At 34.0% G+C, this 18,028-nt stretch overlaps 2 protein-coding genes across 7 annotated transcripts; one reads left to right on the top strand and one right to left on the bottom strand.

Annotated features, from left to right (window-relative positions):
• Positions 1-468: 468 nt before the first annotated feature.
• LOC107896564 (protein transport protein SEC23) lies at positions 469-11,558 on the bottom strand. 6 transcript variants are annotated; one of them, XM_041077861.1, is made up of 14 exons: positions 11,353-11,550; positions 10,835-11,225; positions 9,916-10,670; positions 9,672-9,845; positions 9,415-9,576; positions 9,119-9,261; positions 8,543-8,618; positions 8,288-8,463; positions 8,108-8,189; positions 4,247-4,324; positions 2,991-3,152; positions 2,607-2,870; positions 1,571-1,675; positions 469-899 (listed from the first exon to the last, which is right to left on the bottom strand). In XM_041077861.1, exons 3-14 carry the CDS (start codon positions 10,636-10,638, stop codon positions 759-761), a joined length of 2,286 nt encoding a protein of 761 aa, XP_040933795.1. In that variant the 5' UTR covers positions 10,639-10,670; positions 10,835-11,225; positions 11,353-11,550; the 3' UTR covers positions 469-758. The 6 variants fall into 6 exon arrangements, with proteins under 6 accessions (XP_040933795.1, XP_040933794.1, XP_040933796.1 ...); XM_041077860.1 differs by having other exon boundaries at positions 11,150-11,225; XM_041077862.1 differs by having other exon boundaries at positions 9,916-10,665; positions 11,150-11,225.
• Positions 11,559-13,656: 2,098 nt separating this feature from the next.
• On the top strand, positions 13,657-17,933 carry LOC107895474 (uncharacterized). Its single transcript, XM_016820745.2, has 6 exons — positions 13,657-13,671; positions 14,607-14,876; positions 15,152-15,197; positions 15,506-15,692; positions 17,201-17,280; positions 17,434-17,933. Exons 1-5 carry the CDS (start codon positions 13,657-13,659, stop codon positions 17,214-17,216), a joined length of 534 nt encoding a protein of 177 aa, XP_016676234.1. The 3' UTR covers positions 17,217-17,280; positions 17,434-17,933.
• Positions 17,934-18,028: the final 95 nt, after the last annotated feature.

Raw genomic sequence — 18,028 nt, 5'->3', positions numbered from 1 at the left:
CCGTAGTGACTGCTAGAGTGGCGCGTTGCACAACTTTTTTGTGATCTAAAATGGCTAAGAATATAGCATTCAGAGATAAAATTCATGCAACCAATTACAAGACTCGACGTGTCAACAAAGCTAAATGAAACGTCAACTGAACAATTAAATACAAAATTTTCACTATAAAGATTCACTGGAACTTGAAATATAAGAAGAGAAAATTCATACATTCTCAGGACTTCGATCTTACCATTGAACTAAGAACCAACTATCGCTGCAGTGATTACATTTTATTTTTGTTATAAGTCATTGGGTTTATCTCTAATAAAATTTTCCAACTCTCTACCCCCTTAAGAGACTTAACATATGCTCTTTCCTTCTATTATTCTACCTAAAAATGTGTCGAACTTTCCAACTTATTTCTCCTTTTCTGATAGATCAAATATTTGAGATTCTAGTCCTAATATATATATTAAAAAAAGGGTATGTCCTAAAATGAACTCACCACTCCCTCATTTTCTCACCAAAAAGAGAAGTGTCTTACAAATTAATAACCATATAGCATCTTCGAAGTTCGAATGTATCCCTCCACATGATAAAAAAAAAAAAAAAAAAAAGAAGAAGACTGTGTTCCCTCCATTCCTTGTGACTGAAATTCGTTAATTAAAAAAAAAAAGAGCACGAGTTTTGCATTAAAATTACTATACAAAAGTTTAAATGATAATAAATTTTACAAAATTCCCTTTCCCTACAGCTCTATCATATTCATTAAAAGATTATTGAACTGCTAATCTCTGGAGATGATCCAAGAACACCTCAAAGCTGACATCATCAGTAAAGATTATATCTCCGCCCGGATGATGACTGTCTGAGTTGTATGTTGAGGAAGGATTCAACTTTGCTAGAAGAAAACGGGCCTGACATCCACAATCATTTCATCACACACTCTCTTAATAACACCAGATTTCCAACAAGAAGATGAATGAATGTTGCATAATATATTAAAGAGGGCAAAGGGTGATTTTTGCTCGCACTTGATTTTTACTCAAACCTGAACCTGCCCCACCCTCGCCCCTGCCTGGAACTTTATTTAATACTTTAGCACGCAACTCCAACTCCAACCTCAACCTTGAAATAATTTCCCAGATTCTACCTCGACTCACATGGAAATTTTAGATTATATTAATTTTTACAAAACTAAACCAACTCCATGCTATACGATCTTATAAAATTAAGAAATTGTAATCAAAATATAAAAATATATATTTATAAAATTAAAATATAGCTTATAAATTCTAATAAAAAAATATAGTTATCAAATTGAAGGCATTTCAGTAAATATATTGAGGCAGGCAGCTTTTACCTAAACCAGACTCTGAAAATTCTAAGGGAATAAACTGACCAGCTCCACCCTGAAATCCCATGTTCAAAGAAAATCCCACCCCTATAGGCTCAAGGCAGGTTGGAGCCTAAACATCTCGGAGTTTTTTGACATCTCTAATTGCAACTGTGTACTCTTAAGTCTTAATTATATTATATCCACAATTAAAAACTTAATATACAAGCAACAAGAACAACAGATTCTGACCTGTGAGCCATGCTGGTCACAAATGACTAGACGAGGAACTGGAAATCTTTCCTTGATTATTGCATCTGCATCATCCCTAGGAGCTTGCAGCAACTGGGCAAATGCCTACACGGAACAAATGAAAATGTTCATAACAAATATGCACTATCCAAGGCTCAGTTTTTCTTATTTATTTTTTTAAATCTTTCGATTTAAGTACAAATAAAATGAAAAAAAAAAAGAGAGCATTTCTTAGGATGTATTTTTTCTATTCTTTTTTGGTTCACGCATAATCTAAGACTTTCTATCACAACTTGTATGAGATTAGTAAATATTTAAATTACTTTTTCCCTAAGCAAATATGAAGGCAAAATGATGCAATATTAATACTGATTTTGTTGCTTTGTTTTATTTTAACTTCAAGGGATTAATTGGAACTCTAGTACATAGATTTAGGATATTTTAAACTGATTAGGCTATTTTATATTAATGCTTTTTTTTTCAAGGACTGGTGCATTAGGTTATATTTGTTGTCTTCCGTTTGCTTAAACATGGATAGTTTCTATAACCTAAGACAAATAATTAGAGGGCCAAATAAAATTATAATAATCCAGTCTAAGTATATATGCAAAACACAGGCTAATGTTACCAATGCAAAAAAGTAGTGGGGAAAAAAAACTCCGGAATTTGAGGCCAACGTCTCTAAAACTACGGGCCAAAATATTTCATGACCAGCAGCAATATTTCTTGTTTAATAGTGGAGGTTCATGTAATTCTCTGTCCATGATAATGAGACCATACTGGTCAAGAAAAAAAAGACAACAAACAGCCTTGGCTAAACTTATGGGTACCAATGAAAGGATTAAATTTTCAGATAGTATCTACTTCTTAACTTTTGGTGCCTTTCTGCAATTACACTTTCCCCACGTGGACAATCTGTGTTTTGCCCAACATCAGACCTCCAAATATCGGCTTTCCTTGTCAGTTTTTTGGATAAATATAGACTTGCTTTTCTTGTTCAGCTGAACATATAAATTCCAAATTCAAGAAATATTACCTGATGCTCAGGTTGATTGTGGTATCCAGCTTTCCGCCACTGAGCAATAGTTGAGCCATGAAAAATTACAATGGTGAAATAAGAATCTAAAAGCAGGATCCTGTCAGCTGCAATTGCAGCCACATCAAGCAGTGCTGGTTCGGGAGCAGACTGAAATGAGTAAGAAATCAGAGAAGGTTGAATCATCACAACCGAATTGGCAACATTTTCCCGGTTCAGGATCATTCTGAAGTATGCTGTCTCATCAGGGCTGTTATTGAAAACCTGTAAGGCATGAACCAGCTTATTTGAAGAAAATTCCAATATCCCATAACCTATATTAGGTCATATTTTTCAGTTACTGTGATGAAAAGTATGTGATTTATAAAAACCAAGATGGACTACCTGGACAAATTGTGAACGTCGCAAATGAAACATGAACTGAGGAAATATTGAGAACCTTGGAGACAGGCTGAAAGAAGATGGGCTATCCTTTTGGTAATCCCCAAAACGGGAACACATATGTATCAATGCTTTATCCAACCATCTTATAGGGTCAAATTCAGCCTGCATGCCAATATTTAAAAATAGTAAACACCACAATCACACAGGTCAAAAAATTGCACAGAGGAATGAAAACAACACTTAAAGGAGTATTTGAATAGGCTGTGGGAAAAGCCCATTCATCTCTCCTAGTTCTCAAGTACCCATATACCAATTTTAAACATCTAATGAAAAGCTGTTGCTTGGGCCAGGAAAAAAACATCACACATGATACAATAAGGAGATGAAGAAGTCTGTAACTCGGTAAGGATAGAAAAAAGTAAAAAATGTACTACACAACCTTAATTTGTACAAAAAAAAAAAACGAATATGGAGAAACAGGGAGTACATTTAGGAGATGCAAACACCAGATCATATAAAAGCCAAGCATCTTTCTGCATACAGGGTAAGATTTTAAAAAAATCTCAACAGGATGATGTCAGTTCTCAGCTCCTTGCATTGTTGCTAGAGAACAATGGTCTATTTGTTAGTGGTTTCCTGCATATTGCAGGATGACTAGAATAGTATTGTGCTGCTGAGATTTTAGGTTGAGTTTCCTTCCAAAATGTATGTACCTTACACTTTTAGAAATGTTGGGGACTATGTCTCAGTGTCTTGTTTGCACTACCTGGTGCGGAGGGAGGAAGAATCTTGAAGTCCTAAACTAACGGTTTCAGATCCCTTTCTTAAATGAATCGGATTACTTTATAACCACACTCCTTTCCTTTCTTAATGCGAGGCTTGGAATACTTCCAATGTAATTAGGTAGTGTGCCCTTTATGAATTTCCTTCATTTTCCTCTAGTATTACCTTTCATAGCAAAAAAAAGGGGGCATGGAGGAAGCAGTCCCACAATTATAAAAATATTTCCTCAAATCTAAAAGGCAGTTTGTCAGTGACCTCAAGCACACTAGGCACTGTGGTTAAAAGCATGTACCCTGACATCACCCAAGGAGAAAGGTTCAAAAAGTCCGCTAGTATCAGTGAAGCAATACATTCAAAAATAATTACATACGTGTGTGTCGTGTAAAATATTGGCTTGCATGAAATACCGGTTCTTCCAAGAATCATCTGGATTAAAAAAACTTGAAAAACATTATGTTTGATATAAAGAGTACCTCAATTTCCATTTTGAAAGACACTAAGCGTGCCATCACCACGGCTGCTGCTTCTTGGTCAAATCCAGCAATCAAGTCCTACAGCATTAAATGTCGCTTGATTAGGTGAAATCGTGTGAAATACTGAAAAGTAAAGTTGAGAACCTGACACCTGATAAATATTCCTAGTAAACAATTCCCCATCTTCGAAGGGGATAAGGAATTAAAAGGCAATAGATAAGAAGGAAAAATATGCAAAATTATTCAAGTTTACCTGATGAAGGGGATAAGAGAACTAGCAAACTTGTGATATTAACCAAGAAAAGTATCACGATTAAGTGATAAAGGATCATCTAAAACTAGCTTCTTCTTTTTTAATGTTTTTTCATACATGGCTAAACTCCCGATTTAGCCAAGGACAAAGATCCAATATTCACTTCAATCCATTTTGTTAGTTTGCAACTGTTATGTCAACAATGTATTAGATGATGTTAATTTATCAATATAAATAATGAATGACATGCCATACATAAAAGTACAAAATCTAAGAGTGAAAATAATGAATAACATGCCATACATAAAAGTACCAAATCTAAGAGTGAAAATAATGAATGACATGCCATATAATAAAGTACCAACTCTAAGAGCGCAAATAGTGAAAGACAAATATACCTTGACAATTCATTAAATTAATTATTTATTTATCACTGGTAATATTCACCAAGACAAATATCACCATCAAATGATAAAGGATCATCTAAAACTAGCTTCCTTTGTGTAATGTTTCATAGCATGGCTATTTGAGCAGCTAGGTACTAGCAACATAGGGTGAATGGATATTTAATTTCCATTCTCTTTCACAAAATAGGTTCTGCCTTTAAAATTCTAGTCTCTTCTTTCAATTTTTCTTACACATACACATAGATATTTTTGTATCATTATTTGGACTCTAGGCCTGTTTAGTAATTAATTTTTTGTTGAATATGTGCCAATAGATTTGAGGTATACAGATCCCAATTCACAGATACATCACGTCTTTGGGTTTGCGAGTTCAACATTTGAGTTTGAAACTGATGCATTGCAGAAGAAGATGACAACAGATAAAGATGGTTGGTAGACTGGCAAATTTTGATTTATTTGGATGATTTGGCCAAAGTTTCTCTATGCTCCAGAATTTATTTCGTTAGTTGATCCAGTTGCTTTTGAGATTCATTGAGATGGTTTTTCTCACTGTTGTTACAAAAAGCAAAGTGTTCATTGTTTGATAGCTGATATGGGACTTTGAAGGTAAAAGACAGAAAGAAAACTTACAAGGGCAGAGAAAGTGAGAAATGCTCCTTTTTTCTTTTATTATTATTATTATTTTTTTTTGGGGGGGGATGAAACAGGGAAACAAATAAAGAGCAAGTAGAAATGAAAAAACTAAAGTGATTTGGCCAAAGAACTACACTGGTTCTCAAATAAATATTTCAATAAAGAGATGTTACTAGCTACAATGCCATATCATCACCTTAAAGTCCAAACTATCCACGCTAATATACTTAATAGTGATGATCTATCATAATGTATGCAACAATGTGCATATGTGCCAATAGATTTGAGGTATACAGATCCCAATTCACAGATACATCACGTCTTTGGGTTTGCGAGTTCAACATTTGAGTTTGAAACTGGTGCATTGCAGAAGAAGATGACAACAGATAAAGATGGTTGGTAGACTGGCAAATTTTGATTTATTTGGATGATTTGGCCAAAGTTTCTCTATGCTCCAGAATTTATTTCGTTAGTTGATCCAGTTACTTTTGAGATTCATTGAGATGGTTTTTCTTACTGTTGTTACAAAAAGCAAATCATAGGAATTCCTCTCATTTTTTCGTGTTCATTGTTTGATAGCTGATGTGAGACTTTGAAGGTAAAAGACAGAAAGAAAACTTACAAGGGCAGAGAAAGTGAGGAATGCTCCTTTTTTCTTTTATTATTATTATTATTTTTTTTTTTGGGGGGGGGGATGAAACAGGGAAACAAATAAAGAGCAAGTAGAAATGAAAAAACCAAAGTGATTTGGCCAAAGAACTACACTGGTTCTCAAATAAATATTTCAATAAAGAGATGTTACTAGCTACAATGCCATATCATCACCTTAAAGTCCAAACTATCCACGCTAATATACTTAATAGTGATGATTTATCATAATGTATGCAACAATGTGCATATGTGCCAATAGATTTGAGGTATACAGATCCCATTTCACAGATACATCATGTCTTTGGGTTTGCGAGTTCCAACATTTGAGTTTGAAACTGGTGCATTGCAGAAGAAGATGACAACAGATGAAGATGGTTGGTAGACTGGCAAATTTTGATTTATTTGGATGATTTGGCCAAAGTTTCTCTATGCTCCAGAATTTATTTCGTTAGTTGATCCAGTTACTTTTGAGATTCATTGAGATGGTTTTTCTTACTGTTGTTACAAAAAGCAAATCATAGGAATTCCTCTCATTTTTTCGTGTTCATTGTTTGATAGCTGATATGGGATTTTGAAGGTAAAAGACAGAAAGAAAACTTACAAGGGCAGAGAAAGTGAGGAATGCTCCTTTATCCTTTTATTATTACTATTATTTTTCTTTTTTTTTTTGGGGGGGGGGGGGATGAAACAGGGAAACAAATAAAGAGCAAGTAGAAATGAAAAAACTAAAGTGATTTGGCCAAAGAACTACACAGGTTCTCAAATGTATATTTCAATAAAGAGATGTTACTAGCTACAATGCCATATCATCACCTTAAAGTCCAAACTATCCAAGCTAATATACTTAATAGTGATGATCTATCATAATGTATGCAACAATGTGCATCGATCAAGGGTCTCTATGTTGGAGAAAGGAAAAAAACTGGTGTAGGCAATACAAAATAACTTCCAATAAGGACTGAAATTCAAGAAGTTGCATAGTATAAAGTTCATCATCTATTCCTGTACTATTTTATCTAGTATGATTCTTAATGTCATTCCATTGCTTGAGTCATGTACAACTCAAGGCTAAAGTCAGTGCTAAAATTCACACTATTCTTCAAGAAGACGAAAACAGACATTATTAAATGTTTAAAAGAATGTAAAACCTCTGAAGCCAAATGAAGTGGTACTCAGTGCATCAAAAAGGGAAAAGGATAAACTTCTTCAGCCATTTGTAGTTTGTAGTAGATTAATGTTTTGAGATGCCATGCCAACCTACATAGCTTCCCCTTTTAATAATCGAGCCAAAGAATCAATCCCAAATATCAAAGCCCACATAAATGGTTCCTACTTCCTATATTTCAATTTTTTTTCCCATTTTTGCAAGTAGTAATTTCAGCCTCTAATCAATACACAGACACCAAATAAATTTAAATAATTACCTTCAATAATGTAATATAGTATCCATCTCTGTTCCACCAACCAACCTATATATTTGTACCTACCTAGTAGTCCAATGTTAAACACGCTACAAGCTTCGCAACAGATTTCACATATACTCTCCTTTGAACATCCAAGCAAATTTGTAAACTGCCTCAAGTCTCAACTGATTGCTTATATACTTTTTTTCAAGCATATTAAATGAGTGTCAAATCAAGATCACAGGATATCTTCCCCATCCATATCAGCTGTGATTTTCATTTTTTCTTAGAAAGTTGCATAGCATCAAAGGCAAATTAGACACAGTTGGCTTGGTTGTTTCCTTTTCCCTTTTGTTATTATTGCTAATTGACAATAAACATGAAATTGCAGGGAAAGTCTTTTAGTGGAGCAAAAGTCATCAAACAATAAATCATTGAAGAGACAATCAATAATTCAATGAAAGGATAGTACCTGAGAAAAATAAATTAATTACAATAGAAAATCAAAGGCTACCTGTATGCTTCCAGGTCCAGCAACCCATCTTCTTGAAAGACTTGTAACACGAAGTCTCATTTCGCCGGTTCTATGCTGGTAACTGTAGAAATATAACTGTGAGCCAAAGATGTTTGAACTGCTACCACCATAATATTAAAACAAGAATCAATATAATGTATATAAGGTAAGAGTTCATACTATGTTAGAAATTGGAAATAAAATTGATTGTTTGAGGACTGAAGAGTAGCATCAGGGATCTCCTTCTTAACAATCTCAAATATTAAACATAAAGACGTAGCTTGATCGAGGCCACACATTTTCCATGCACTAGTGCTTCCTTGCCCCACTATGGTGTCAGAGCACAAAGGACCTTTCTGCACATAGTTACTAACAATTAGACACTTTAAGCATGGCCAGTAGAAAGAGGAAACCATGTAAGTCTTTCATCTATACCTTTTCAAGAGATGCACAGGGCCCAAGAATACCCTGAACTTTGATGTCCTTTGAACAGTTGATCTCAAATATACCACTACAAGCCAAGCAATAAGTTATCCAGATTGTTCAATGGTTCAGCTATCATGAGTTATAAAATAGAAAAGTTATAGAACGTTTAAACAGGCAATTCAATTACACAACACAAAGCATCCAGGAGTACATGAAATTTGAAATAGAAACAACCATTGTCCTCGATAGGCTAACATAAACCAGCTAGTATCAAGGCAAATTAATGCTGCACAGAATGGACTAATAAAATCAAGAAGAATGGATATTTCAGAGCTGGTTCGTGTTAAGTACCATGCAACTATAGGAAGGCAATGGTGGCTCAAGTTACATTACTAGACTTGAAGGTGAGTGTCAGATATAAGCATGTGTCTGGGACAGGTATGCTCAATTTTCTAAATTTTTTTCCACATAATCAGAGGATTGTACCCTCCATACCCATGTCTGAATTCGTGTGGACAAAAGTATTTTAGAAAAAATGAAGCCAGCGTAACATAAGGCACAAGACTAAGTTCAACAAAGCCTTACTTTGAAGATAGTCCAAGATCCTTGTCCTCTGGACGGAAAACACGCCTAAGAGAGTCCTTAAATACTGAGTGACCAAAACTTTCTGCAAGCACAACGAGTCCCCCGGTTCTCTCAACAGCAACTTTAAGTTCAGCAACACCAACCTAGGACAAAATAACATATCACAACAGAAGAATGTGATTTTATCCAAGGAAATTAGACGGGTGCAGGTAAGAAGCCACAACTAGAATGCTTTTATACTAGATAAGAAAAAGGATAAAAGCTGTTATTATTAAAAAGTGCAAGCAAATACTAACTTGGTCAAGGGCACAAGCAAAGAGATCAAGCACATGTCCTTGGTGCACAAGTTGCTTTGCAAGAGCTTCATAGAACTTAACTGCTTTATGATAATGGGGAGCAGAATCTTTGTCTAGGTCCTTATGGGAACGTATTGGCTCAGATAGATTCTTTGAGACAATCTACAAGGAGAAGATTGGTAAACAGGTAAATAAAACTAATAGAAATAGATTGTTATCATGATGAATGAAGAATAAGGAAACAAAGCAGTCCTTACAGCACCAGGGCCCTCAGTTGAGGGGCCACCAATAAATGCCAAGATTCGAGCTCCAGAACCAGGAACGCAGGCACCCAACAAACTGGCAGCAATACTCAAGGCAGTGCCTGTACACCTGCTAGCTCGTTGATCAACAGGAGTGGGCCAAGGATCTTTCTGGAGCTCCTCCAAGATCTAGAAAGGGAATCCAGTGGTTTAGCATTGAATTAGACATGGTAAAAAGAAAATTTTGCTCAAAACTTACCGAATTGAGGGCAAACTCGCAGTCAGAGGCAGGTAACAGGAATCGGGCAATGCTCTCAGAAGACAGGCCATCTCTGGCACCAGCAATGACACCAGTGGGGGGCTTGGGCTTGATAAGGAAGAAGTTCATCTGCTCAAGAAGCTGTTCTTTAGAGACATCCTTGGAGCCCTTGAAGACATAGGTCTTAGGAATGGTATTGAAGCCAAGCTCATGCACATGAACGAGGGTGCCAAATGTGATCAAACCAACAAGAGAGTTGTCGGGCAAAAGGCCTATGGCCTGGGACAATGCAGACTTCAGGAATGCCATTTCCTCTTCAATAATGGAGGTGTCAACAACGAACATGAAGACAGGAGGAATGGAGGAGGCCTCCCCTGGGGATTGGTACTCAATGGTGGTGTACTGAGGGAAGAGCTCAGCAGGGAGATTTTCGTCTGAGATGGAGGCATAGTGGGGAGGGAAGTGATTGCGCTGGAAGCAGAAGGGGCAGATCCAAATCTTGGCAGCAAAATCCACGATGGAGAAGGGGTTGAGGACAGAGCGGCAATTGCGGCAACGGAGAGGAGCATAGGGTAGGACCGGCATGTTGGGGAATGGTTTGATCGGAGTGTAGACGGCTGACACTGGCACCACACAGTTACTTGCCTCTTGCTTTGTCCCTGGTATCACGTTCCAAGCCATCCGAACCCCATCCTGCCCTTCCAGCTCCATGAATTCAGCCATAATCTTTATGCAACTAATTCGCCCTACCTATGCTGCAAGGAAAAGAAATTACCATTTCATGAAAAGGAAAAAAAAATTGAGAAATATTAGAAGAAAGGAATTTAGTGGTTCACCAAACAACATATATATAAATGAATATAAACGATTGTTTAAATGAATTTTACTTTTCTTTTTTCTGAGAGAATGAATAACTTGCCAGCATAAAAGCTAGTTGCAACCAATGTCCTTCAAATTTGTAGAATAAACTTGCGGAAAGAAATGTGAACTAAATCAAGCAGTTACTGAGGGTAAAACGAAGAGGGGCAGGCGCGTTACACAACAAAATAGTGTGTTATAGTCCAGTTCACTTGAGATTTCGAAGGACGGCAAAGGCAAAATCGAAAATCAGAATATTGATAACGCATGTTAGGGAAATTTCTTGTTCATCAACGAGTTGCAGTTATGGAAAGAGCAACGCAGACCACATGAAATGACAAATAACAACGAAATTAAGCCGCATAAATTCATAAACCTGTCTGCCTAAGTCCTAACTCGATCTAGCCCAATCAGAGCGACTAGAATCATGCCATTCCATCGGAGTTTCCAGCCTAAATGTCGATTAAATTTGGTGAGGATTTTGAAGAAAGTGGAGAAGCAGTAATTATAAAAGAAGCAAAGGAAAGAGAGATTATTAGGATTGAAAAAAATTAAAGGAAAAAGCAATAATCAGCTGACCGGAAACGGCTCTAAAGCCTCTGATCTGATGGAGGAATCGGAGAGAATCGTATCCGACGGAGAAGCTTCCAAGATGTCGAGAGATCATAGAACAGAACAACACTATCATTTAAAATGTAAATTTTAATTAAATTTTAACTTAAATTAAATTAACCAGAGGAACATGACACTAGCAAAAATGCCGTCATTCTATGATGTACCTACAAAAGCATAGTAAAAAAAATACAGATTTAATCCCAACAAAATTTACTGATAAATAAATTTGCCAATCAAGAATTAACTTGATTGATATTTGTTTTTAACGCAGCAGAACATAAAAAATAGTTGGTATCTACGGATTGTTTTTTTATCATGAATTGTTCTAAAAATTATATAAAAAATAGTAAATATGATAAAAATATTAATTTTATGATGATAAACAGTAAAGCTATCATGAATTAGTTTAAATAACGATTATATGGTATATAAATTTTGTTTTTATTTTGGATTTGTAAAGAAGAATATGGTTTTATTCAATATTTATAAATTATTAATATTATTTTTAATGTATAATTATATTTCTTCAATATTAAAGAAATACATATATTTATATTTTTAAGTCCAATTGAAATAAAATTAAAATTTTATCTTTATAATTGTATTAAATTAAAAGTCATGCCAAATATTTCATATTATAAGTTTTCTTTATGATATATAACGTTACATGAATATTTGTGGTTAGTTTCCTTCTCAACCCATAAATAATAGAATAATACGTTTCATAAACTCCATCACACATTCTCCTATATTAATAATAATACACATGCGAATTGAACTAAGACTCAATCGATTTATTTTAAAAATATTTAGTATTCATGTGATTGTTGAATTTATATGACTTTTAATCACATATTCATGTTTATATTTTTTTATAGTAATTTTTGATGCATGTGTGAATTTTAAAAATAAATGAAAAATAATTTTTATATAAAAATTTTAAATTATTTAATAACTTTCAAATTTTTTTCATGAATACTTTTAAAAAAAATTTCAAGTAAATGATATTTTTTTTGTAAAATATTTTTATATAAAAAATTAAGTTATTTTCAGTATTTTAAATATAAAATATTTATTTTTACATGATATAAAATTTAAATTAAATAATAAATAAAATGCAACTTATTTTTAAAATTCAACTTGATTGGTGTAATCATAATTTTTTTTTACTTATATTTCATAAGTTGTTAAAGCACCTTGATTTGGGTTATTTTCAATTTCTTGATTTTTCCTTCTTAGCTCTAGCCATTGAGCCAGGCCATTTAGTTAATAGTTGAATCATTATATTTACTAACAGAACTTTAATTTATTCTTTTAAAGCATAGTGAGGACAAACTCTAATATGGATTTAAGATATAGTCCTAATCTTATGGTGCCCAAATAACCCCCAATAAAACAAGATAGTAAATCAAATTTACTCTCCCATTCAATGTAGGCATTGAGGTCAATCTTGCCTTGGAATGGAGGAACCTTCAATTTGATGGAACTAATATCATTATCTCTCCTGGTGATTACAACAGGACCGTCATCATCATCATAATTTATTCCACAATCAACTCTCCTTCCCCTTTGATTAACCTCACGATCATCCCAATTAGGATGGGGACTTTGAGTTTTTCCTTACTGACTTTTGTTCAAGGATCTTGATATTTGGTGCATTAATTTGATTATTTAAGCCATTTGTTAATTCATATAGGCATGAAGTCTATCATTTTGGGCTGGTCTCTCTTTGTGAAGTTTAAACCTCTCATTCAAATCTTATTGACACTTACTCATTATTTGAAATAAAAAAAAAAACACTTACAAAGAAAGTAGAAAGAAAAAGTGAACGTAAAACAAATCCTCACCTTTAGCTCTCAAAAAGAAAAGTTTGTCTAATCCTAAGCGCTTAACAAGGGAGCAAGACTTTGTAACTTATTAAGTTCTTATAATACTTAATCAAACTTCAATTATTGAGAAATAATAGGGAAGACTTCTGCTAACAAAGTTTTTCTATGCTTTAGGATTGTAATTAGAGGCTAGAGCAATGAAGTAAGTTACATGGAGGAAGGAATGTGCAACTTTTCTTTAAACCTACTAACACAAGAAGGATAAAGTGTTAGTGAATGTATAAGAATCAATAAAAGTAAGGAAACAAAAAACCTTGAATCTAAAAATTAAGAAAATCGGCTATAATGGTCAAAATACTAGAAAACAACTATCCAACTTCGAGTGATTAGTTTCCGGTGTTCTAGGTGGAAAACATTATGAAAAAAGAAGACAAAGTCAATGGAGATATTGAATGTAAGATTTGAGAAATTTTAGCCCAAAGTTCACTTGAATGAATAAATTTTCTTTGTTTTACTTTTTACTTTCTATTTTTATTTTAGTCAATGCAAGTATTAACTAAGTATGATAAAATTTAAAATAGTTGAAAAAATAAAACAAAAATTTGAAAAAAAATTTAAAGAAATAAGGTAAGAAGCAAATCTTGACGGTTTTTAGTTTAAGGCATTCAAGAAAGCTTCAAGGGCTTATTCTTGGACAAGAGGTGTCAAGTTAAGGATGATGCTAAACATTGAATCCTAGGCTTTAATACCAAATGATGCAAATGTTCAAGATTGAATTTTAAGAACTTGAACAATTAACTTAAAGTTTATGACTCTTTCTTGCAACCTAAGTAACTGCTTGCAACTTAAAGTTCTTGAATTCAGACTAGAAAATTTTCAACAATTATTAGATGATAAATCAAGGTAAAAATAAAGAATAAAGAACTAAAAAAAACAACAAAAGGTGATAGATGGATTGATGAAAAGAATAGGATGATGTTGATGACAAATAGTTAGATAAATAGCTTAACCTCTTTTGGCAAATTTGCGCACCAACAAAGAACTATACCAGTCTTTAATCAACCCTCCTAATTGGCTTAAATTAAGCAGCAGGTTTAAGCTACGTTAAACTTCCTTTACAAACTTGAAGATTTGAAGCAAAAGCTATGAATAAAGAAACAAGAAGCTAATCTTGTAAGAAATTCTCCCTTGGAGTATTTTATTAATAAAAAATCAAGCATGCTACGTGTTATGGTGGTTGGCCATGCTTAGTAAGCATGTATAAGTCCTCCTTGAACCCTAAGTAATTACTAAACCTTTTAAGACTTTGTTAATTATCTTGTAAAGTAAGTAACATAAACTTACTCAGACCTAATTAAACTTTTATTAATCTAAGGCTGTGTTTGATAGGGGAAAACCAATTCCGGAATTGGTTTTACACGTTTTCCAGTGTTTGATAGCAGGAAAATATTTTCCTTTTGTAAAACCAATTCCGCAACACGGGAAAACCTATTACAAATTTGGAGAAAATGTCTTACGCTTTTGAACTCGGTAAGACATTTTCCGGAAAATGATGCCTTCTTCTACCCTTTCCCCTTTCCCTTCCCCTTCCCTTTTCCCTTCCCCTTGGATTGCAAATCAGTTTGGTCAAGGACCTCTTCCGGTTCCTCCTTAATCCAGGTAAGGCTCCTTCTTCTTCTTCCGTTTTACATTCCTTTTTCTTCTTCTGTTCTTCATCTTCTCTTCTCAGCATATTCTGTTTTGTTTCCTCTCTTCCTCTCTCGTTCTTTGATTTCTAACATTTTTATTTTAATAAATTATATTGATTGTCATCAAATTGAGAGAAAGTATAGTAGCCGATGAAGATTACAGATTATCTATTGGGCTATTCGCCTCCTATTTGGGCGACTTTTCTTGCTGGATGATGTTTTTGGTTATATTTTGGTTATATACAGATGGTTGAAGCCCAAGTGGAGCCGCCCTATCCTCCAGATTATGAAGGTAAGTTAGCACAGCTTTGCAACTTCTTTCTTGCTTCAGGTTGTGTTAAAGATTAACAGTATTTCTTTACTAGCTGATATTGGAAATTTCCTCTTCATATTCCAAGACTTTACTCTGTTCCAGTCCATTTTTCTTTCATTGTTTCTTAACTAATCTCAACCAAACAGTAAATTGCAGGTTTGGTTCATTTGAGTATGTACTTGAGTGTTTAGAATTATCCTGTGATTTGCTTGTAAATTTGTACCAACTCAATACTAGTTCCTCCAATTACTTCTCAAATATTTGTTCTTTTCTTTCTGGGTTTGCAGTAAGAGCTCTTCGTGAGATAGCAACAGAACTTGGGAAGAAGGATTGGAATTACAATGAAAACCCTTGCAACAATAAGTCAAGTTGGTTTACTCCACCGCCGCCGCCAAATGTGCCTGAGGCCATTAACAACAGTACTGTCACCTGCAATTGCTCCTTCCCCAATGGTGAATGTCATATTGATGGCATGTAAGTCCTCACTAGTCATAATAAAATTGATGCTTATTTTAATTTCCTTAACCATAGACAGTCCTCTTTCTTTTTATTTTCAGTATGTTAACTTTGATTTCTGTATCAGTGATTTGCTTTGCTTGAATTGTCCATTTTGATTTTAGCACTATGAAATTATTACCATAGGCAAATAGAGTAAGGGTGTGCCTCATTCAAGATGAATGGCTGTATGAGTATGGCTTCGAATTCGGATACAAATTTATCCCAATTAATCATCTCAGTCATTAGAATAGAGCACATATTTTGAAGTGGCTAAGGTTATCCATTAGAATGTATGGAAGTTTTGAAAAGTCATTGGACGAGCTGAGATCCTTTTTTAGAGAAGTCAATGTCCGTTTTAAGTTCCTTTATTAATATTTCCTTTCTTTTTAGACTGTTTGGTTTTCTTGTGCATGGACTGTGGTCTAATGGTGTTACATAAGGTCTTTTCTCTAGCTTCACTTGTTTGCAGGACTTGGTTTTCAAGAAATCATGCTCATTCCTTGATGTTACTTAAAAAAAACATATTATTTATCACTAAGCAAAACAATACATGTTGACTTGTCACATTGTGCTGAAAACAAAGTTTCAACTGAGCAAATCACACAAAATCGCCTTGTAGCATACAAATATGAAAATCTTCCTCACACTCCTTTTGTGAACGATTTTTGTCTTTTTTTCATATAATAATAAAGCAAATGAGAGGTTTATATTTCATCGATTTCTGTCTTTTTCTTCTATAATTTCCTGGCCTTATGATGCGGGGAACCTTATTGAACCCCATATTCTTTTAGGAAAATATAGTCATTTTTCTCATGTTGTACTGGCTGAACTATATTGTTCTTTTATATATGTGCTGCTATAATTTTACCGGGTTGTTAGACATTATCTTAACTCACACGACTTGTACCTCTTTGATTATGTTCATCATTGCTAGACATTTTTTTGTTGTAGTGACTCCAACCTCTTCAGTTCAGTGCTTAGAAATGTGTGTTTTCCATTTCTTTTAGGCAAATGCATGACCAAGTTGTATTCAAGAGTGAAAAATGAAGAAACATGTTGCTATTGTACCATCTGATGTTGTCACTGTAAACATCTTATCTTGCTGGTTACTTTCAAAGTAATTAGTTATTTTGAGAATGAAAAATATTATGTGGTTCTGGCTATAAATTCTTATGCTGTGATTGTGTTCATTTATGCTATGTTTGGAAACATTAATTTGAAAATTTGGATTTGGAATTCATTTGTAACCTCAGAGTACTCTTCTGTTTTAATTGCTATAATGTGGGTTTTAAGATCCATTGCAATTACATGTCAAGCTTTTCACTTTGCCAGAACCCCAAAGGCATTATTGTTTGAGATTTTTGACGGAATTATTTGATATGTACTTGAAATATTTTGCTAACAGCCTAAAAGTTAAAAATGAATTATTTGCTAACATTTTGCAAAAGGCTCACAAGGACCTTGACAAAATGGGTCTACTGCAGTTTCACAAGACATTAACAGTCTGAAACATATTGCATTGATGGAGGCCAAGATGAAAAAACTCTCTGATTTACTGAGTAAGGTTAGTTGGTTCCTTACTTTGCCCTTAACTGTCTTTGATAAAAATGTGAAACATGAGCGAAAGTCTTTGCAAAAGTATGTCGCTGCTGTTTGTAGTCCAGATATGGTAACTATAGTGGATGGTTTTAACTACTATTTCTGTGATCTTTTACAGACAATTGAACAAACAAAAGAAAATGTGGTAAAGAAGCTAGCATTAACGTATGAGGAAATGGAACAAGAATGTAAGGAGGTAAGTTAATCTCTTGGCATACTAATTCAAGTGTATCTAATACTAGAACAAAAAAAAATGTTGGTTCCAATTTACATATCATGAAGATGGTAGTTATATAATTTTACATTCATGTGTTTTGGTGTGATTGCAGATCATGGATGGTTTTGCTGAGGGGAAAGACCTGGTTGTGTCTGTTATGTCTGCAATAGGGGAAGAGCAGATATGTGCTCTCAAAGACATTGGTCCTAAGTAGTTTCAAATTCATTTATTGCAAATCTTAGATGGAACCATAAAAGACTTTGGTAGTACTAAATGCGGTTTTGATGTTTTGTTTTGGGTTTGGATAGAAAAAAGAGAACAACAATATAACTAGTTTCTTGTTGTGCTATGGATTACTGTTTTGCTTTTCTTTTTTAATAATTTTTATTATCTCGTCTTTATTTTTTGTGTTGGTAACATTTAAATTCTAGCTTTTAATTGCATATTACACTTGCATTAGTTACCCAATATATATTAATGTAGCAATTTAAGTTTG

The sequence above is a fragment of the Gossypium hirsutum genome, chromosome A10, assembly GCF_007990345.1.
Source record: "Gossypium hirsutum isolate 1008001.06 chromosome A10, Gossypium_hirsutum_v2.1, whole genome shotgun sequence".
NCBI lineage: Eukaryota > Viridiplantae > Streptophyta > Magnoliopsida > Malvales > Malvaceae > Gossypium > Gossypium hirsutum.
The sequence above is the reverse complement of the archived record's forward strand: the minus strand, read 5'-3'. Positions and strand labels throughout refer to the sequence as shown.

Coding starts and splice junctions, on each gene's coding strand:
- LOC107896564 (XM_041077861.1), bottom strand. CDS start 10,638: ATGGCTGAATTCATGGAGCTGGAAGGGCAGGATGGGGTTCGGATGGCT. Junction 8,464..8,542: donor CCTGTGCATCTCTTGAAAAG/GTATAGATGAAA, acceptor AACTATGTGCAG/AAAGGTCCTTTGTGCTCTGA. Junction 900..1,570: donor GTGACCAGCATGGCTCACAG/GTCAGAATCTGT, acceptor TGTGGATGTCAG/GCCCGTTTTCTTCTAGCAAA.
- LOC107895474 (XM_016820745.2), top strand. Junction 14,877..15,151: donor CCGGTTCCTCCTTAATCCAG/GTAAGGCTCCTT, acceptor GGTTATATACAG/ATGGTTGAAGCCCAAGTGGA. Junction 15,198..15,505: donor CTATCCTCCAGATTATGAAG/GTAAGTTAGCAC, acceptor CTGGGTTTGCAG/TAAGAGCTCTTCGTGAGATA.